Raw genomic sequence first — 23,168 nt, 5'->3', positions numbered from 1 at the left:
AACAGTCCCATTTCTCTTTGACATAAAAACAAAAAAATTCCATCTTTGCCTGTAGTTTGGTGCATCACCATGGTGAGTATGTTCCTGAAACAGAACATGGAAACAGGACTGAGGCATTTTGATGTATTACCAAGACGCTACTGCTGTCATGTTTACAGTCAGCTCGCCAAAAGAGGATTGATTGATTCGAAGGACCTGGCAAGCTTGATAGCATAAGCTGATGCAGACAGCATTTCCAAACGACATCTTGGTAAAGCAATGGCGTTTTGTACAGTCGAGTAATCGGTTACTCACACCTACATACTATGTGATCACACGCAAACTACATATAGGTACGCAATGTGTAGGTATGTTGGTGTCTTTTTGTGTGGACTTCAGGCAGGGTCTTACTTATTCATGTGGTCGAAGCCTTGGTCGGAGAGCAGAGCTCCAAAGCGTTTTCGCAGGTTGTTGTAGGGGTACTCTGTGAAAGTCATCTTCTTTATAGCAGGCATCTCATTGTAGCCTGGCCAGATCTTCTCACTGGGCGACCCCAGGTCCTAGTGTCAAAACACACACACACACACACACACACACACACACACACACACACACACACACACACACACACACACACACACACACACACACACACACACACACACACACACACACACACACACACACACACACACACACACACACACACACACACACACACACACAGTAAGTAATGGGGTGGCGGAGGGAGGAGGCATTTAATGTACCTCCTACAAGAAGCACTAGAGTTAGTCAAAACTAAGTATCATTCAGTCATAATTCATCCCATATCATATGACAGCCCTACAGCTAATGGACCGTGTGCATGAAGCGTGACGTCAGCCCACACCGGCCATCCCTGGTTCTGACATCTCTTTCTCAGCTGGAAATAACTGGGATGAGCATAGTGCGGTGGAATGGAACCAGGAGGGTTGACACACTCAAAAGTACAAAGTCCATTGGATGATTGGATTAGGTAACTATGGTGAGCTTCTGCTAAATACATTTAGTTTTTGGTCTTCACTTCTCATCATGCTCTACCAACCCTGCCATCTAGTGGCGAAGAAACAGCATGCAGACCCACGTGGTGTGTGTGTGTGTGTTTAGTGGGGAGGTGGTTGGGGGGGGGTCACACACGCTATAAAGATTTACAGGCCGCAAAATAAAAGCACTTTTTCATTTTACTGCATGAAATTACTCCGGTTTATGGAGGGGCAAATAGGGGAATTTACCTTAAAAATCTTGTTAATCTGGTCAATTTCAGATTTTCCAGGGAAGAGAGGTTTCTGGGTGAGGAGCTCGCCAAAGATGCAGCCCACCGACCACATGTCCACCGCCGTGGAGTACACCTGTGGAGAGAAGAGCAACCAGCATGGCACACCAGAGGGAAGGAGCAGACAGCCCACACCACATGCGTCTGGCTCGGGAATGTGTTTAGTCTGAACGCGGCCTGGCTTGGGGTTCAGCGTGTGTGTGTGTGTGGGGATGTTGCGTAGTGGACATGTGTACAAACAGCCACTCAGGTAGAGTTTGATCGTTGAGTTTGTTTGTCGTGTAACAAACACTTCTCCGGTGGCGTTCTTCAAGTTGAAAATGAGCTTTTGGTGGAGGGTAAAGTTAACAGCTGTGTAAACGTGATGTAATGGTAACGTCTGGAAAGTGTTTACGACTATGCGTTATTTGGGCCGGCGGTTAAACAAAGAAGATGTCACGAGCAGGAGAGGACAGGTGTGTGGACGTTTTATAACACACTTAATCCGCTGGAGAGGCAACATATTTGGGCTAAATATGCCTTGTTTTATGTTTTATAAACGAAAGAATTCCGTTGCTTTTGTTGATAATATTAATTAATAACATAGTGCTGTAATTTCATGAGTTCATGAATGTGAACAAGGGAGTACACACACAGAGAGAGAGAAAGATGTTTTCTACCAATTTATCATCACAGCCAAAAGAACATTTCTATATTCTATATAATTATATAGTTTATTACCATAATGATCGCATCTTCAAAAAATGCTAAAATATATATATTTTTATTTTTTATCTAAAATCTAAGCAATGCTGAAGGTGGTCAGGGGTGCAATATGTGTGCTGATTAGTAAACAGACTAAAAGTCAAATTTAGACCCCTATGGTCCTTTAAATCAAGGATGGATATGGACCACTAGCCTATCTTAAAACTCCAGGAGGGGTGTTTTTTGCCAACAGCTAGGCTAGTGGTCCGTATCCGCTTCCATTAATTTGTGCTAAGCTATGCTAGCTTGTAGCCAGATCGTTTTCTACTGAACGCACAGAGAGGAAATTGGTATCCATCTTGTTGGCGTGTTCCTTTTCTGGGAACACCTGGTTCAGGTAGTCTTGTGTATAGTGTAACTGTGTAGTATAGTTGTGCCGAGTAGTGACAGCATGACTTACCTTGGCTCCCAGCAGCAGCTCTGGGGATCGGTACCACAGAGTGACCACCACAGGGGTGTAGGGCTTCAGAGGAGAGCCGTACTCCCTCGCCAAACCAAAGTCACCGATCTGCAGCGAGACAAGACAGGACAATAAACAGAAAGGCCCATAACGCAGCATTAAAGCTGGACACAAATCTAGAATGGAACAAACAGCATTTCAACCCGAGTACGTCTTTTGTCAAGTGTGTTGAACAGTCAAAGATACATTCAAAGCAGCACCAGTGGAATTAAACAGACAGTCCCCATCTCCTAAGTGGGCAGGGCGTGTACCCAGTCACTATCGTTAACACTGAGACAAGCAGGACAAGTTTACCAATATTTTTTATGTAGTCTCAAAATGTAAGAGAAAGTCCAATATTGACCTTGATTTGTATGGCAAAAAAGAAGAGACATATTCGGCCAAAACCTCTACATCACTCAATGGGGTAAGTCTACCACAGCTGGGCCTTGTACAGCTCACATGACAAATTACAGGAAGTAAGAAGGACTTGGTTAGTCTCCTTTTGAAATGTCTCGTTACGGTAACCCACGGTGACCTATCATGATATAGCCAATCATATGACCTCATATGAGCTGGCGCCCCTCTAGGTGTCATACTGTCCTATTCAGTGGAAATAAACTTTCCAGCCAAGCTGAAAATGCCACGATGCAAGGCAAGAAATATATATAAAAAAAACTTAGGAGGAAATTCTTCCTAAAGTGCATACAACATTACAATAAAACCTCTTAGGAGGAAATTCTTACTTAACCACATAATGTGCACCGGGACGTATACGTGCGCACAAGTCACAGCACTTTGCAAGCATCTAGTCATTCTAGTGGCTCGGGCTGCATTTTTCGGCCAACATATAATATACCGTTCAAAAGATCCATTTGTTGGCGTTCGAACGCCACCTCACTCTACCAAATCCGTGCCTTGGTTCTCAAGTGACATGACGATATGTCAGATTGTCAGGCAAGCGTCTTTTTACACGCCACGCGTCAGATGACCACCCCGGACTCCAGACACTCCAGAACTTCCAATCATCCGCTGATGGCGTCAGCGTTGTAGCCAACGAGTGTAGGTTTCCAACGATACCCCACGTGGGGGGGTGCAAATACAGGAAGTAGGTGTAAGTTGACTAGCGAAGATGAGAAGTGAATCACACTTCAGAATGAACGGCGGTGGATGAGGAAATGGATTTTGGTTTTTGGAGAGCTTTTTTTTTTGTCACCGGTTTTACTCTGACATCTCTCAAAGACCCATTTCTGAACGGATTTTTATTAAATTTGGACCTGTATTACATAAGACTTCAGGCTATGGATTCCAGCTAATACCTCTATGGTGGAATATGGAATCTTGCAACCACTACAGAAAAATGTGAGTACACAAGTTCAAGTTCAACTCAAGTTCAGACCTCTGTTACTCTATTTCATTAGCACTAAAAGTGATTTTCCTTTTTTGCATTAGTAACTTTTTGTTATCTTTCAAAAGAGACCAGGCTCATGCATGTGCTATAAGTATAAAGCTAAGCTTTGCAAAAAAAGTATGCAGTCCTCATGTTAAAATTCGTACTACAGTGCACACAACAAACATAGCACGGCCTACCTTGAGGAAAGAATAGCACTTGTTTTTCAGATGTGTACATAATGTAAATATCTGTAGATGACAGCAGACATCTACTCTGACAGATCTATAGATCTTAAATGAGGAGACAGCCAGCATGTGTCTTCACTCAGGCCCTGCGAGGGATAGAGCCACGGTCATCGGCCGAGGTGTTAATATCAACAGAGATAGCTGGCCAGCTAGGGAGGGGAGAAACCGTTGCTATGGAGAAGATATAGGAGAGACGTTAGAGTGTGTCAGAGGTGACACAGAGAGAGAGAGAGAGAGACGTTGCTAAGGAAATACACTTTAATAGCTGGGGATTCTTCCGGGTTGAGTCAGACTAGGACGCGAAGCTGACACGTAGGGATGTTGAGAGAGACAGCAGAGATCCCTTTCACCCTCCGATAGCCAGAGGGTGGGGGAGGGGGAATGCCACAAGATCGCTAGCTTCGGCTAACAGGGAAGGCTTTTGGCTAACCACTAGGCCTCAACCACCATCGAACTGATAGCAGGAGTGACTGGTAGAATTAAGGAATTCAATAGACCTTTCAAAGACCTTTCAGAACTGTTTTCCATCTGGTACAGAGGCTATGTTTATGGAATAAACATCAACATCAAGGAAAAGGTATCACGTTTCCAGTGTGTCGTTTTCTTCTTCTGAGTCGGAGAGGGTATCAGCCAGTACGATGAGTAAGAGATAAACACAACGCAGACTTCATAGAACAACAGAGAGATTACTGGCTGAGAACCCAATTATCCAACAACGGCGTACCTTGAGGATGCCTTTGTGGCTCAGCAGCAGGTTGGAGGTCTTCAGGTCACGGTGGAGGATCCAGTTGTCATGGAGATGGCGGACACCCTTCAGCAGCTGAATCATCAGGGTCTTCACTTCCCCTGCCCAGACAAACAAACATCTTCACATCACACAGCTGGAGTCGAGCAGAGAGCAAGTGCAACATGCAAGTCCATTCAAACAGTTCTTTTACTTATTCTTATTACAGGATTCCTACAAATTTCTGCCAATCTCAGAATCCCACAACTATTCCATGATATATATCAGAACCAGAATGGTCTTTATTGCCAAGTAGTTTACACATACAAGATTGATTTGGTCGTTTTTGGTGCAACATTAACACTTTTAGTGCCAGCCACGGCATAATTCGTTATTTCATGCCAACCGTTGAGTGCCAGAAACGAGATATGACGTTTTTTTAATCGTTAATTTTTTTATTAGCGATTTCCATTCATATTTCATCAATCTAGCCTCACGTTACCACTGGCACTCTCTCTGAGCTCGAATTGGAAAAATACCGCCTCCTATCGTCTCTCCGGATGGTACTGCACCCCATTGGATTAGACTGAATGAAACGCATGGGAAAAAAAGAGTCCGGATTCCACATTTTACTTGTCAGGCAAGTAACCGGAGACAATTGCCCACCATCAGAACAGCGTGGAATATATGTTTCCAGTACCCAGCGTTGGATCAATAAACGCGATCGATATTTGGAATGGCAATCAGGAATTTGAATAATCTTTTTGGAGAACATCTGATCTGAGGTAAGGAATCTATTTTACCAGTATTGGGATAATCAGAGCCGTTTTCAGTTTCGACAATGTTGACTGCAAACAAGTCATTGATAAGCGACGGTCGTATTAGACACATAGCCATAATTTAAGATATACTTTATGCGTTCACAAATGCGAGTGCTCTAAAATAGAGCGGTGGCATTCAATGGAGTAAATAGGACACGGAGGCTGGCACGGTAAGTGTTAACGGACAGACAATTACAGTAGAATAAATTAAAATGGAATATAACTAAATTAAAATAGAACTAGAATAGAATTATAAATTATAAAATAGGCCAGAGCTGATTTCCAATATATGGCAGTGTCTATGTTCTGTTGGTACAACTTTGTTGAACAGCTGATTTGAAAGTCTTGGCTAGATAAAACAAACACTGAGTATATAACATGTTATTTAGATCCATGCTTCTCAAAAGGGAACTAGCTCTCAAAATTGCAGCTCAAAGTGCTTCACAGCCGTAAAAAGACATAAAACAAGCATAAAAAAGATAGCAGCAAGGTAAGGCAAATCAATTTTTCATATTAGGATCTAACATCCCAATAGTTCTGTTTACGGGTTGATTCATTTTTAAAATCGGCAGTCATAACACTTGTTATGTTACGTGTTAACACGTTAATCATCCATTATCCATCCAGGGAGCCTGGTGTTACCATAGGGCAGGGCTGTACAGTGCGAGATATATGTTGCACGTGCTACACTGACGTCAGTCTGTGCGATGAATGGATTTACCTCAGTAGCACTGGTGCGATGGCCCGCGTGTGGCGCATAAAAAAAAAATAGTGACGGTATTAAGTTGAACCGTTAATAGAAACGAGACAAAAGGAGAAGATTAACAAGATGTACAGATATAACGCAGAGTGGAAAAATTATTTTCCATGGCTAATTTTTAACACTTTAATCGCCGTTGACGCTGGAACACGTCATTCCCCGCCATGCTCATTCTGCCGAAGACGCTGGACAGCGTCTTTGATATCAATATTTCAAAAATCTGTGATCGAAATCATATTTCTCCCCCGGAGACATGAGATGTACTGGTGAGCCCCTATCAACTCTCTAACGGTTCAAGAGCGCCATCTGGTGGCCGATCGGCGGATCGCCCAGGGAAGAAACAGGAAGTGGAAGCTGGTGCTCATTTCAATTTGGTCCGATCACTCTGTAATAGTCCCAGGACTCGAGCTGATCACGACGGATAGTGATCCGTTACCAATAACTCGATAAACAACATGATTTGGACGTATATACTATTATACAACCTGAAATGGATCGGATATTTCGACATCCCATAATAGAAAAAATTCTGTTCCACGCTCATCTCCCAACGGCGAGAGGAAGCTACGGTGAGTTTCAGCGTTATTTTGTAATGTCTTCTATACTAACTGCTCTAATGATCATATCACCCACACTAGATGAATGATATAACGTTGCCCACGGAATTATAAACGACCCCCCCCCCCATCCGGTCATCATGAGATCATACGTAGTAACTTCTAGAAGTACGTCCATTTGAATTTTTTTTTATCTCGAACAGGTTCCTACCAAACTGTATTTGATCATAAATCAAGTTCTGGAGAAAGCTGCAGAAAACGATAAAAACATACTTATACTTTAGACCGTATTTTAGTATGAATATGTGAATGAAAAAGTATAACGTTGCTACACCCTGAACAATAGATATAAGACGTTGAATGGGCCATAGTAATGTCAATTTAGCAATCAAATTTAAAAAGTTATAGCCCTGCAAAGAAGGGGACCTTCTCCATGTTAAATAGGGCTGGCGAGGGATGGTAAATTATGAATTTAACCCCGGCGATCAAAGTGTTAATGAGGAAGCGCAGCTATTATTCTGTCACTGGTGCCGGGAGGCTCCGGAAAAAATCCGATCAGAGAATCCCTATGTTGTGGGTAACAATATCCTAAAAAGGGATAACATTAATAAACATAATACGTCCCATCGACACATTCTTGCTCGGGATGCCTTCAACGCTAAACAAAACCCTGAGCGGGCCGGCACCCTCTTGCACTCGCTGAGAAAACAGGCGACCAGAGCGGATGATGCTGATCTCCGCGAGGTAAACCTTAAGATGAATGTGGCATATTGCAACGCCATTGAATAAATGCTGTTCACTAAATTTAAGCCGCTAATTTTAATCTGTAAAAAGAACGGAGCTGATATAACTCCATCGTATGGCTACTTAAATTCCCCTCCGGGATCAATAAAGTATTAATTATCTATCTATCTAATAACGAGACAATATGCAAATAAGGTAATAATAATTCTTTTTATTTATAAAGCACTTTTCATTCATGCAGAGTTCCTTGTACTTCTGATTAATGCAATGGTGTGTGTGTGTGTGTGGATCTGAAAAAGTGGCCAGCAGACATGATGCTGGAACTGTGACACGTGTGCACACACACACTTGAATAATTATAATAATAATTATTATTATTATTATTTATTTATTTGGTTCCACAAATATGTACAGGTGTTTGTATGCATTATATCTATTTGTTATGTTGGTTTCTAGGTGTTTCTATGTTGGTTTCTAGCTTTCCCTGTAATCTGAGTCCACACCAGCGCTGCCTGGTCTCAGACTAGGGTGACCGTCCTGATATTGGGCCGTTTGTCCCGCGTCCCGCAACAACAAAACAATGTCCTGCAATTCAAAGATTAAAAAAAATATATATTATTTTTTATTTTTTATCTTTCAAAGATTATTATTTAAAAAATGTTTTAAATGTTGTTAATTTAATGCCTCGTTCCAATACCCTCTTATATTTAAAATAAAAAAATCGGGCGACGTCACAAACCAATGCATTGCGCAGCCGAGCAATAGTATCCATCTGCAGGACAACAGCATAGACACATTCAGGACCGTGACACTTTGCGGACCCACACTCTCCAGACCCTCGCTCCCATTGGCTGATTTGGGTCACGTGACCGTCCCACCCAATGGCTGAATTGGAGTGGGACGGTCACGTGACCCAAATCAGCCAATGGGAGCGAGGGTCTGGAGAGTGTGGGTCCGCAAAGTGTCACGGTCCTTAGTGTGTCGGTGCTGTGGTCCTGCAGCAGGATGCATCTCCAGCCGAGGCTGCTGAGCAGCTCACTCGAGTCGCGCTGCCTGTCACCTGTCCGAGCCGGTGTTCTGCGAAATTCTACTACTCTGCTGAGAACTGCTGCCGTAGCGCGAATCGCCTATATGTTTGGACAGCTGGGTGATGTCACCCTATAGTTCACTCCGAATTCCAACAGGTGTACCGACATTTTATCATCTACAAATACATTCGGCTGCAAAGCCAATTACATGCAAATATTTACATGCATATACAGTTCAAAAGGTGCAATGAAAAACATATGTTTAAGATATTGTTTAAGATATATCAACAACAAGACTCGACAACAAGACGTTCGTCAGCAAGGTGGCAGGATATTGTAGTGTGAACGATTGTGGGTCATGCGCATTTCGCAGAACACCGTTTCAGATGATCCCCATCCCCACCGCTTCACCATCACCCATGGAGGAGAGGGGGACGTCACATAGTTGTTCAGAGGAGCGCCTCTTCAGCAAGTCTGGCCCGACTATTATTGAGAACTGAATCAGAGGGTCGGTTTGTTATAATAACAGAATACACGGGGAGTATCGCCGGGACACTGTCCAGAGGGAAGGGGGCAATAGAATCCGGAGGCTAATATCCCCAAAACCGGAGGTGAGTTTAATAAGATTAATAACAAAATGAGCTATATATAGCCTACCGTCTGCGTCGAATATGATATATAGGCATTTAAATAATAAATAAATTTATTTAATTTTAATTAGCAATAACATTCCCCCCCCACCCCCCCCCCCCCCCCCCCCCTACGTGTCCCGCACTGTCCCACAAGAGCAGTGCTGCTGTCCTGCGACTGAACCATTTTAACCTGGTCACCCTATCTCAGACTGCTTCATATCGGTTATATGGTTGTCCTTGTTTTTTTTGTTTTACATTATGGGCAAATAAAGAAAGAATTTGTCTGAAAGCATTTCTTGTTAAAATTTGGATTTTGTGTGCCCTGTATGCAAGATTCATGTCCCTTGCCAGTCACATACCTATTTAAGTAATTAACTGCACTACTTGTGGTTGTTTTTAGAGATTTTAGAGACGTTTTATACTCGTGCTACAATATTTTGGCCTGTACTACAAAACTATCAACCTCTGTAGCACCAGTGCTATGTGCAAAAAAAGTTAACGTACAGCCCTGCCATAGGGAATGGGTCTGAGGTTGCCAAAGTGCAATACCGGCAGCATCCAGCTAGACGGCGGTATCGAGCACCCTTTAAAACCTTGTATCTTGGCCTGTGCGTCGATCTAATGTCTCTGGGTCGTTTTTTTTCCGTGCAAGGGGAGCAGTTATAACGGTTGGATTGAGAAGAATCAAATGCTCCCGATGCATGATGTGTGGTGGATTATGTTGACGACACGATGGACATCAATACTTGGAATCGCGATCAGATAATTGGAATATTCTTTTTGGGGTACATCCTAGTCAAGGTAAGGGCTATATGATATCAATCTTGCGTATCATGTCTTCACCTCGATCCGAACGTGTGTGTAACGTTAGTCCACAACGTATGCCGTTGGTGACGATTGAAGCATCAAACCCCCCCCCCCCCTTTATGCATTCATGATTAAACATAATACCTATGATATAGATTTGATTTGAGAATAATAGCGGGTCCAGGCAAGAAACGGCAACGGTTATAGTATAATACACGCATAGGGCTATTCCTCAGCATTTCGGGAATTACCCCAGACCAATCTAAAAACATACTTATATTCACCACGGTATAACGTGCGAATGTATGCATGGCAAAATAATCTCTTTTTTGCATCTTGACCGGAAGAAAGTCACTGTCAAATTACCATAGTATTGTATCCATAGCTATAATATAGAATATAGTTATAGCTCTACAAACAAGGTGACGGACTCCTATCTTTTAAAGCGTGGCAGTGAATAGATGGGGCCCGGAAAGGGTGTGGCACCCAATGTGTTAAAATGACATAAAAAAGCATAAAAAGATAGCAGCAAAGTAATACACCAACAAAATTATACACAACAAATGTCCATGACTTCCTATCATTTTAAAATTGCATGATTTCCCCAGGTTTTCCAATAACCTAGAAACCCTGCAGTCACTAAGCTCATGGAAGCGAATGGAATGGCCCGCGTCGGATGTTGAAATCGACCAGCACTAACATCGCTAATAAATACTGAGAGGAAGCGGGAGGAAATCCTCAGAAAGAACATCACAGAAAACACTATTCAATGTCTCTTAACACATTGGACGCCAGACCCGACATAAGTCGGGTTTTCATCGTTATTTCTTTTATTCGATATTTCCCTTCATAATTCATCCATCCAGCCTGATGTTATCATTGGGAATGGGTCTGAGATCACAAACGTCCAATACCGCCGCTTAACGCATTGCGGCCGCTATTGCACATCCTTGGAATCTCTCTGGCTCAGGCTGTACGTCGATCTAAGAAGTCCGGTCCAGGTTTTCCTTCTCGGGCAGGACAAGCGTTTATAATACATGGATTGGGGAGACTCGAGCACAGCCAGTTCATGTGTTTTGGTGGATTATCTTGGCAACACGGCCGACATCAATACTTGGAATGGCGATCAGATAATTGGAATATTCTTTTTGGAGTACATCATAGACAAGGTAAGGGCTATATGCTATCAATCTTGCGTCGATGCGATAATTCATTCCCCGCGATCAGAGCGTGCGTCTGTAATGTACTGTGTAACGTATTCTGTTGGTGACGATCGAAGCATAGAAACCCCCCCACCCTTTCATGCATGCATGATGAAACATAATATCGATAATCTAGCGTTGATTTCAGATTGATTGTAGATCCAAACGAGGAATGGCACGATTTATAGTGAAATGCAGTAAAACGCTGTTTGGCGGCGTTTCCTGGGATTACACAGAATTACTCTAAAACTATACTCATATTCACCACAGTATAAAACGGAAATGTATGGATGAAAAATGTATCTGCTTGACCGGAAGAAACTCAATGACAATCGACTATATTATTAGATCCATAGCTATAATATTTCATATAGATCTGCAAACAACGGCATGTATCCCCATTCATTACAGCGCTGGCACACACTGCCATAGGCCCACAGCGACCTCTGGCGCTGAACCTGTTAAGAAAGAACACAGAAAACGCTATTCAATGTCTTAAGAAGTTCTGAGGGAATGTTTTTCCAAGATGGAACCCGGGTTTTCAAAAAAGGTTAGGTCATGTTTCAAAATATCACAAAAATAGTTTAAATGTGAAAAAAAGATAAACAAACCCAACTGTGGTAGAATGGTCACCACAGAAACATGACAAAGGCAGTTAGGTTAACTGTTTTTTCTGCGCTATGTCTGCTGCAGGAAATTGGATCCCAGCCTGAACCACATCCTAGTTACCTGGCAGGAAGGGCTGCTTCATCGTCTCCATCAGACTCTTCAGGTCATGTTCCACGTAGTTCATCACAATGTAGATCTTGTCCATGTTGCTCCCAACCACTATCTCCTGAGCATGGAAGTGGAAAGAAATAGATAGTTAGCAAGAACCTTTTCAAAAGATACAATTACCAGCACAAATCTGAATAGATACAATTACAAAGTACAAATTCATATTAAAAGATACAATTAACTCATTCACGGCCAATCACATAATATTACGCGTTTTCTCGCCAACCGCTGGGCACCAAAAACGTAATATTACGTTTTTAGATAGTTTTTTCTTACTACAACAATAGTAACCTGGCTGCAATGCAATGGCAAGCGAACTATTGGATATATGATGAAGAAAAACCGGATTATGGATGATTGTTACGTTGTCATTGACATTATGTAGGCTCGATGACGAGTCAATGCAACACAACAAGGAGACGGCAGTCAAAGTAGCTTTAAGGAATATTTAATGAAATAATTACCATGGATTGAAATGAAGAATGAACCAAAGTAACGACAGACAAGAACACAAACTACACAGACAGGATCAGCAACAGACTAAAGGTAAGACAGAATACTTATACATGAGGGGATGACGAGACAAGACACACCTGGGTTAATTGTAAGTGGGTACAGCTGAGGAAAGAACGATAGGGACTACAACACCATGACAGAGAACTACAACTAGACATGACGAATCACATTACGAGCGCCTGATCAGGGCACAAACATAGACCCACACATAATAATGATGATTATGGATGATACGGTGCGTTTCCACCAGACTATGTTGGACCAAGCACTACTGGTAAAATGTAAAACAACTATAACCAAATCGACCAATGAAGAAACCTATTCTGGTCCGTGATGTAGTCTGGCCCGAGCAGATGAAGTAGACGGATGAAGGCTATATGTATTGATCCTGTTCTGATTCAAGACATGTTTGGACTCGACGTGAGAAATGGAGTACATCTAGAACAAAGGTAACGTCTTTTTTTTTTGGTTACGTGTACTTTACCGAAACTCCAACATAAAACATGCGTTTATATGATCGCTGTTTCGGATAAACTCCCCCCCCCCCCCCCCCCCATTTGTGAAGAAACAAGGCCATGTGTTTACCTTTGACCTGGAAATAATGTGTCTCAGGCGAGCAAAAAACATGATTTAATAAGCTTGGATTTGAGTGAAACAAGGCAATGTTTACATTGGAATTGTGAACGAACGAAGGTATGTAGAAACAAACTTTTTTTTTTTTTTATACATGTTGTACTACAAATAGTGTCTGTCAAATTAGCCATACTATTGTCTCCATAGTAGGGCTGGGCGATATAACGATAATTTTTTGACCTGCAACAGGGCAGTTTTAAAACCAGAGACAGTGGACTGACTTGTCTTTCTTGCCTGCAACTTAAAGTAATGGCTTTGCTTGTCCAAATGACAATACTGACCAAATTGAGATTTATTTTTCTCTTGTCCATTTATTGCTTTCTAATTTAAAATACAGTTTGAAACCGTCTGTGTACACAGTAGGCTATGTGTGCTAGCAGAGCTAGTCTCCAGTCACGAGTCACGGTGCGGTGGTTTGTCCACCAAAAAAGAAAATAAACTAGTAGAGCCAGAACTGTTCCAACTCCCCTGGAGCCACAGCCAGCAGAGAAGCCCGTTTACTTTCGCTTTCAAACCAGCTGCAGCCTGAGACCTGGAGTGTGAGGGGATGTAACACTAAAGATGGCGGCAACGACAAAGAATTGCTGCAAAATAAACATACATCTGTTGTTTAAAATACTTATAACAATATCGATAATATCGAATATCGAGTGATATGATATTGTTATCGATGTCGCAATATCATTTTTGGCCATATCTCCAGCCCTACTCCATAGCATAATATAGAATATACAATAGCGCCGCAAAGATCATGAAATATCTCGAAAACGGTCACGAAAGGCTGGCCCAGACAGCAGGGATTGGGGTACGCGCTGGCGATGAATGAGTTAATTGTGACACCCCTAATTCAGAGTTTAAGCTAGACGACAAAAATCATAAAAGGACACTTTGAGGCCATGCACTTATAACGTTTCATTTTCGAATTATTTCGCTTGCATGTCCAAGTTAAAAGGCAATGCCGTTTTGGCAGGCAATTTCGTTTTCCTAGCGGCAACGCTCAAAGGGGGTTTTCATTTTCAAAACTCCCCTGCAACAGTGCCATGTAATATGCGCGAGCCAGATACAGAGCCGTTCACGCACAACGCCCATGCGGAGTAGACACCGACGCATGGTGATCGAGTGTTCGTTCGGACGTCTGCAAGGCGCGCTTTGCGATGCTCCGGAGATATGGACTTTACATATGCTGTGCTCTCTCTACCTGAAGCGGAGCGGGGCTCTGCTGTGCTTTACACACACTCCCGACCGAGGCGCACAGACATGCTCACACACGCGCTGTGCTCTCTCTATCCGTCTGAAGCGGAGCGGGGCTCTGCTGTGCTTTTCACACACTCCCGACAGAGGCGCACACACAAATACCTCCTGTGCATACAGGAGACAAACAACGTCTAACTTGCCTGCCAATACACAACGTTCTGAAAAGTGAAATGAAATTAAATCGTTTTGCCTTTAACACTTTTAGTGCCCAGCAGGGGGCGCACGATTTAGTGCTTGAATGCCCAGCATCCACTTCAATGTTAGCGTTAATATCGCCTAATCTATGTTTTAAATTATGGTGTCTAATCTGCCCGTCGCTTATCAATGACTCATTTTCCAGTCAACATTGTCGAAGCGGATTGTTTTTTTATCGGTTCATTTCCGTTTTATAGCATCTTGAAAAGCCCTCGTTTTCAAGGAAAATAAAAATATTCCATAATAAACTGAATATTCTAGAACAGTGGTTCTCAAACTTTTTACACCAAGTACCACCTGAGAACGTAGCTGGCTCTCCAAGTACCACCATATGACCGGCGTTAAAATACAGTCTATTCAGCTATGCACAGTTCACGCAGGAGGCAAATGTATTCCTAATACCATTATTTATTGTTAACTTTTGTCAGACACAGCCACAATGTACAAAAGGATAGCACTAGAACTAGCAAACGCTTCCACACAACTCATACAATGCAAGGGGCATTGAGAACATAATAACTAACATTCTCACATAGCAAGTGAGAAAATTAAGAACTGTATTTCAGCAAATGTACTTAATTCTCTCTCTATCTCCCTCTCTCTCACACAGCAAGCAATTGTCCGTCATTCTCTCTCTCACACTCACACACAATTATTTTGTTACAAAAACTTAATTTCCTGCATTCTGGTGCAGGAATCTTTGAATTTTTACCCTTTAAATGCCAGTGTTTGTGATGGGCATCACAAATTATTGTAAAAAAGAAAAGAAAACATAGGGATGCACGATAATTATCGGGCCGATAATTATCGGGCCGATATCAGCAATTATGACGTCATCCCGATAAACTCGATAACGTTATTAATAGCTCCGATAATATAATATATTTTTTGGTAAAAAAAATGCGGTGTGGGTGAATTGGAATGAAGTGCGTTTGTTTTGACTAAAGTCTCCTCCCGTTTTGTCAGTACTGTGCTACGACTGAGAGCGTGTGGTTTAGGAACAGGGCGTTTTACACAAATCCAGCGCTCCCTTTCTTGGCTGTGACGTAGCCACGCAAGTTAACGTTAACAACAAAGATGGCCGCGTCGGTACTCGGAGTTTCAGAGTAAAAAGATCGCTTGCTATTTGTAATAAATGCAATGCAGACGTTCCACAAGACAGACAGACCGGCGCATGCAGTTTAGCGTCGCGGAGCATTTAGCCTGCTGGCTACCTAGCTCCACTTCAACCAGCATCGGGAGCTCCAGCAGCTTGTCGATGTGCTAATAGCCTCAGCAAGCTAACGTTAGCTGGCTCCAGCAGCTTGTCGATCTGCTGGAGCCAGCAGATCGGGATAACGTTAGGTTGCTGAGGCTATTAGCACATCGACAAGCTGCTGGATCTCCCGATGCTGGTTGAAGTGGAGCTAGGTAGCCAGCAGGCTAAATGCTCCCGACGACATCAACAAGCTGCTGGAGCCAGCTAACGTTAGCTTGACTGGTTGCTGGCTAACTAATGTAGCTACTCGTCCCGTGAGATAACGGCGCTGCCTGGCTGGTTGTTGGCTAACTAATGTAGCTACTCGTCCCGTGAGATAACGGCGCTGCCTGGCTGGTTGTTGGCTAACTAATGTAGCTACTCGTCCCGTGAGATAACGGCGCTGCCTGGCTGGTTGTTGGCTAACTAATGTAGCTACTCGTCCCGTGAGATAACGGCGCTGCCTGGCTGGTTGCCCTTCTGTCAAACTTCTTTAATTTAGCAAACGACTCGTCAATAGGTACAAGCGGGCCCCCAACACCGTGGCGGTGGTGATGCCGCAGGTGACACGTTGTGGTGGTGATGTGAGGTGGTGATGTGTCCACTCAAAGCCTCTTTTTCAAGGCTCCGCTTTGAAAAAAGAAGAACAAAAAGCTTTGAGCGTCTTAGGTTGGATGCACCACAAGCTGTTGACGGATTGTGAATTTTCATTTGGAAAAATAAATATGGTCACTTTATCAGTCAAAACTGTTGTCTTGGCTTTTGTTTCTGTTGTCTGGTTAGGTCACATTTAAGTTGGTGTTAAGTTATTGTCCTGGGAAGTCTTTTTATGTATTATTATTGTATTGTGATATGTTTTGTTTCATGTTGAAAAAAAAAATGTTGATCAAAAAAAATATATACAGTAAAAAAAAATTATAATACAATAAATATCGGTTATCGATATCGGTTATCGGCTTGAGGAGCATAAAGTTATCGGTATCGGTGTCAAAAAAGCAATATCGTGCATCCCTAATATTCAATACATTTTTGAATGTTTACCCTTTAAATGCCAGTTTGTGTGATGGCATCACAAATTATTGTTAAAAAAAAAACACAAAAAGTTAAATATTTTCAATATGTCAAATGCAAAGTAAATTTTTCTGGGGTGGATTATTACAGGCTAGGCATGTGTCAATGATTAGCAGCAACACATATTTTGATGGATTTTTTGTAATGTCAGATTTAACACCAACTCTTTTCAGAAAAGTGGGAGTATTTCATTTTTTATCTGACATTACAAGAAATCTAAAAAATAAATGGTTATGATCAGGGCTGAAGTTGAATTAAAGATTTATGACTGTTTAGACTGCATTACTCTCTGTCACAGTGAGCTCCTGGTTGTTCCCCACTTAGATTATCTAACTATCGCGCCGCCGCAACCAGAAACACTGGCCTGGCCTGCTTCTAAGTTCAGTGGCCTGAGTGCAAAAAAGCTTTTTTGGAAATGTTTTCAAGTACCACCAGCAGTACCACCAAGTACCACTAGTGGTACACGTACCACAGTTTGAGAACCACTGTTGTAGAATACACAAAAAACTTTCAAATTTTTCAGCCTATTTATGAATAGTTTTCAAATAAACGCTAGATTATCGATAGTATATGTGTACGTATGCACGCTATATAGGCGATCTGATATCGGCTCTGATATATTTCCTGATCGCTCGCACAGCCAAACAGCCATATCAAACGTAGGGGAAAAGCTTATATCTCCGTGAAAATAGGTCTGATTATCCTAAGACTGGTAAAATAGATTCCTTACCTGAGAACAGATGGTATCCAAAAAGATTATTCCAATTCCTGACCGCCATTCCAAAAATCGATCCTTTTATTGATCCATCGCTACATACTGTAAAGACATATTACACGCTGTTCTGAGGCTCCACAATGACTGGGATCATCTCCGGTTACATGCGTGAGAAGTTAAATGAGGATTCCGGAGTTTTTTTTCCCTCATCCATTTTCATTGAGTCCATTCCAAAAAGGTGCATTACCATTTTTCACATCTGAGCTCCTGAGGTTTCCCCAACGGTAGACTCGTTGATGAAATATGAATTCAGATGGCTAATAAAAAAAAATCACGCGAATTGTCGTGCTGGGCATTCAGGGGGCGGGCTGTTAACACATGTTATGTCGTGGCTGGCATTCAAAGTGTTAATGTAACCGCAGCCTGAGGCACCTGAAAAGGACCCCCCCCCCCCACACACACCCACACACACACACACACAGAGTGTTGGAGGTCCCCTCACCCTGACGGTGACTATGTTTGGATGTTGTGCCTTCAGGATAGTGTTGATTTCTCTCAGAGAGGTGATGGGGAAGCCCTCCTTCTCCTTCTCCATCTTCAGCCTTTTCAAGGCTACGATCTCATCTGGAACAGGAGGACAACAGTGTTAACCGGTCTGCTTGTAAAAAGGACTCCTAACACCATGAGAGCTGCAGGTATTGGCCTCTTCATACCGGTCTTCTTGTCCTTGGCTCTGTAGACCACACCATAGGTCCCCTCCTCGATCCTGTTCAGACACTGGAACTCCTCAACGCTCCGACAACCCTGAGAACCACAAGTGACCCAATGCATGAATGAACATTGCATTTATATAGCGCTTTTTTACAATGTAGGGTGGAAATTGCCTCCTTCACCACCACTGTGTAGCACCATACACAGGCTCAATGGCTGCCATACACTCGCACCAGGCACACGTCACACACAATGGCTGAAAGGCTCAGGAGACAGGGATTGATATCAGCCAATTAGACAATTGATGACAGAGACCTGACTGGGAATTTGACCAGGAACCTCTAGGTCTAGGAACCCCCTACTCTTTGCGATATGCGCCCTGGGTTCTTTAACAACCGAATTCAGTTGGGACCGCGGTTTAATGTCTCATCCGAAGGTCGGCACTCTGTGTCCCCATCACCGTAACAGGACCAAGTAACAGAGCGCTCCCTGCTGGACACTTTCCGACAACGGCCTTGACCGATGATCTTACGAGTGCTCTCTCTTGATGCTGAAAAGGCATTTGACCGGGTGGAGTGGGGCTATCTTTTTCACGCACTGGAGAGGTTTGGATTTGGCCCTAGGCTCATAGCATGGATTAAAATTGTATATACATCTCCGATGGCTGCCGTACGCACCAACAATAATCTGTCCACTTGGCACTTACTTTGAGCTTCATAGGGGCACGAGAGAGGCATAAGGTCAAAACCCTTATCCCCACTCCTATTTGCGATTGCAATGGAACCACTCGCACTAGCTTTGAGGCAGAACACCGATATCAAGGGGATTATGCGTGCAGGATCGGAGCATAAAATCTCACTTTATACGGACGATATGTTATTATATATATCGCAACCCCATACGAGTCTCCCTCAGTTAATGGCCCTACTTGCAGATTTCGGCAAAATATCTGGCTACAAAATTAACATCCAAAAAAGCGAACTGATGCCTGTTGGAACTGAGGCTAGTCGGATACCGCATTCCCTTTTAAAATTAGTCCTAAAAAATTCAAGTATCTCGGGATATGGATTACACATGAGCATAAAGACCTATATATAGGGGCGCCCCAGTGGCGAACCACATAGCGCGCTCATCCGTGACACGGCCGACCCGGGTTCGATTCCCGAACCCGTCGTTATTTGCCGAATGTCTTCCCCCCACTCTGTCTCCCATTCCTCCTCTATCTCTCTCTACTGGACTGCCCAGTCGAAATAAAGCGATAAAACGCAAAAAAAAATCTTAAAAAATACCTATATATAGCCAATTACCAGCCTTTATTATCTAATCTGACGAAAGATATTGAGCATTGGGACCCCCTGCCTCTCTCCCTGGGTGGTAGAATTAATACGATAAAGATGAACGTACTGCCTACATTTTTATATATATTCCAGTCTCCCAGTCTTCCGAACTAAAACATTATTTTCCAAGCTAAACAACCAGATATCATCCTTTATCTGGAACAAAAAACCACCCCGGATAAAAAGAGGTATACTTCAAAGACCTCGTTCAATGGGAGGGATGGCGATCCCCAACTTTATGTATTATTATTTGGCAGCAAACATAAGGTCATTACTATATTGGGTGAGGAGGAGTGAGGCTACTGCCCCCCTGGTGGACAATTTTGGAGGGGGCGTCTGTTGAATCCACCTCCCTAACAGCCTTATTGTGTGCTAAACTTCCATTCACACAGCCTATTTCTAGCTTTACTTCTAATCCGGTTGTCATACACTCAATTAAAGTGTGGAACCAATTTAGAAGATCCTTCTCCCTTAACACTATGGCGTCCGTCCACGTATATATACGTGTTTCGAAAAAGAGCGTTGTGGACCAGAGCCACGTATATACTCGTGGCAAGTTGTTATTGTTTTATTCCATATTTGTAACGCTTATTAGGTACCCGATCCACTAGCAGGATCTTTTCACATATTTGATTTTCGAAACATGCAGTACCGGCCAGACCCGCTTAGGGGCGCCATCGCTCCACTGCAGTATCATTATGTGGATTTAAAAAAAAATGCAAGTACAGTTCGTTCTGTGGGCGGATCATAAATCCTTAATTCCAAAAGAAGACCCTCCATCTTGGATCAGCTTGAAGAGGTTTTTTTTTAGCGTGGAATAATGGGATTTATGATTAGCCAATGTGCATATCGATCTACCAGAATGACTGGTGAGGAAATGCTGCCGGCGATCACATGGCCTGATGGTAGGATAATATTACCCCAAATTACAGCTGGATTGGACATTGTTTTATAACGTAACGTGATCGATCAATGAAAATCCTATATTGAACGCACACTGTATTGCTAATCAATAATAGTAATCGGCGTTCCCCGCCGCCCCCATTTCATCCATAGATGCTCTGTAATAGTCCGGATGCTACGCAGTTTGTTTTATTTCATTCGTATATATACAGCAGAAATGGCGTTTGATATAACGGCGCCAACGTTTAGCCTTTTTTGCAGCCTCCTGCAGAAAAGCCTAGACAAAAAGTGCGATATACCTTATATTCATGACGCTATAAAATGACAACCAACCGATGGATCTTTATTTTCTTTAAGCCATTATGAAGGCACGGTTTATGCACTCAAGTGACAATGAGAATGGACAGATAGCAATACTATAAATGATATATAAAGCTCTTAGAAAGTACATCGGTTTGTTTACAAGCCTCTGTCCTCTGAGGCCTAAATCGCCGCGCCCCGCCGGTCGCCATAGTGTTAAAGATCTATCGCAGGCTGCACCAATCGCAATAAATAACATGTTTGCTCCCTCAATGATGGATATGGCCTTTGATAACTAGGTTGGAAGAGGGGTGATTGCAATGTCTGATCTCTATATCGACAACAATTTTGCCTCCTTTGAACAGTTGGTGCAGAAATACAAAATTCGCAGGTCACATTTTTTTTTTTTTTTTTTTTTTAAACTTAAATTTTTATTGAACACTCATAGACATACAACACAACATATACAATAACATCAATAACACAACAGTACAATGATGTAGGCCCCTTGAGCTCGGCTGCGCTCATCTTCCCAGACCCCCGCCAGAGGAACCTCCCACCCTCCCCCCCTAGAAACCGGGCTCCCCCGCATCCCAGGTCCGTCCCACGCGGGGTCCAGCACTCAGCGACACGGGCATCTTGAATCTGATTGGGCCCGACCCAGTAGAGGGGCAATACTCCCCCCCACCGAGCCAAGCCCGCTACCTCCCATGCCACCAAGCCCCCCACCCCACGCACAACCAACCCACAACCCACGGGATCCCACTCTTCCGGGTCAAACCGCCTAAACGCTGACCCCCACCCCCCTGAGTTGAGCCCATTGGCGCCCCCCATATCTTAGGCCGCTGCGCCCGTAGCCGGGCCCCCATCGACACGGGTCCCTTGAATCAATTGGGCCAGGCCCAGTAGAGGAAAGGATAGGGGACTCCCCCCCACCGAGCCAAGCCCGCTATTCCCCATGCCCCCGAGAGCCCCACCCCACGCCCATCGGCCCCCCAACACTCACACATTATTTTTTTTTAATCCACTTTTTCTCCCATTTTCTATTTTTCTCCCATACCAATTTTCATAACATCCAATTCAACCCTCCCCTGTCTTTGAACATTGTTTGCCGTTATTCGACTATTGGTCGGAGAAAAAAAATAATATATATTTTAATTTTTTTATCATTCCATTTGGGCTGTGGGGGGTGCTTAATGTCTGAAGGAGTCGACTGAAGGCTTCTTGTCCTCTGCAAAAGCATGCAATGGGTCCACTGATGGATACATCTTGATATTTGTCTAGTCTAGTGTGTTCATTAGATGGGTGAAATCCTCTTTCAGTGCCTCTGTGCCTGTTTTCGTAGGCAGTTAGCCTCTGGTATGCGTGCCATTAGCGTTAGCCACGCTTCTAGGCCTCTTTTCTTTTGGAAAGAATGATACAAAAAAAAATTTATGAGCTAACGAATTCCGTTATATTGGACATTTGTATTAATTATATCAAGCGAAGAACTGAGAAATTTGGCAGAGAGAGACGGCAACATTATCGTGAGTTTGCGTGACGACTCTCTCTCTCCACCTCCCAACGACTTATTTGCGAGAGTATGTCGATGCAGAGCAGCAGATTCAGCTGTTTTTTGGCTCTATCTGGGGACCGCTCAGCAGCGCCCTCCACCCAACAGATGAATTGCCAATGGCTGAATTGGAGTACTGCACTGTGCCGCTGCTGCTCCGGCTCTGCAGCTGCACATGCATTCGCAAACTCAGCACTAAGCTCTCGCTGACAACGTCGTTGTCATTATTAGAAGCAACGATGAAACAAATGTAATGATTGTTTCGTTCATCGCATAGGCTATTTAATTTGAGCCTATTTTAATACAATTCAAATAATCAAATTGTGCTTAGAGGGAATTATTTTCACCGGACATTAAGACCAGAGAGATTAAATATGTCGAACTTCAACAGATTTTGCCGGTCAAATACCGGTAATTACCGGCTAACGGAAACGCTGGATCCTACGTGTGATCGATGCAGACAGGCTCCAGCTACTCTGCTCCACATGTTCTGGACGTGTCCAAAGCTACACACCTTCTGGCAAACCATTTTCGAGACCTTCTCTAAGATACGTGGAACGGCAGTGGAGCCATCTCCATT

At 43.2% G+C, this 23,168-nt stretch overlaps 1 protein-coding gene across 4 annotated transcripts in view; it reads right to left on the bottom strand.

The window, feature by feature from the left end:
• The window catches only part of cdk11b (cyclin dependent kinase 11B), a 66,591-nt gene that overhangs the window by 14,044 nt on the left and 29,379 nt on the right, over window positions 1-23,168 (bottom strand). For all 4 annotated transcript variants that reach the window (XM_084333951.1, XM_084333952.1, XM_084333953.1 and 1 more), the window contains 7 exons: window positions 18,499-18,589; window positions 18,288-18,409; window positions 12,117-12,222; window positions 4,837-4,958; window positions 2,436-2,543; window positions 1,251-1,367; window positions 391-539 (listed from right to left, as the gene is read on the bottom strand). In XM_084333951.1, the coding sequence (XP_084190077.1) occupies window positions 391-539; window positions 1,251-1,367; window positions 2,436-2,543; window positions 4,837-4,958; window positions 12,117-12,222; window positions 18,288-18,409; window positions 18,499-18,589 (815 nt within the window). The remainder of the gene's footprint in view (window positions 1-390; window positions 540-1,250; window positions 1,368-2,435; window positions 2,544-4,836; window positions 4,959-12,116; window positions 12,223-18,287; window positions 18,410-18,498; window positions 18,590-23,168) is intronic.

Source organism: Notolepis coatsorum, assembly GCF_963971535.1.
Source record: "Notolepis coatsorum genome assembly, chromosome: 17".
Lineage (NCBI taxonomy): Eukaryota > Metazoa > Chordata > Actinopteri > Aulopiformes > Paralepididae > Notolepis > Notolepis coatsorum.
Note: the sequence above shows the minus strand (reverse complement) of the source record. Positions and strands in the feature narration are given on the sequence as shown.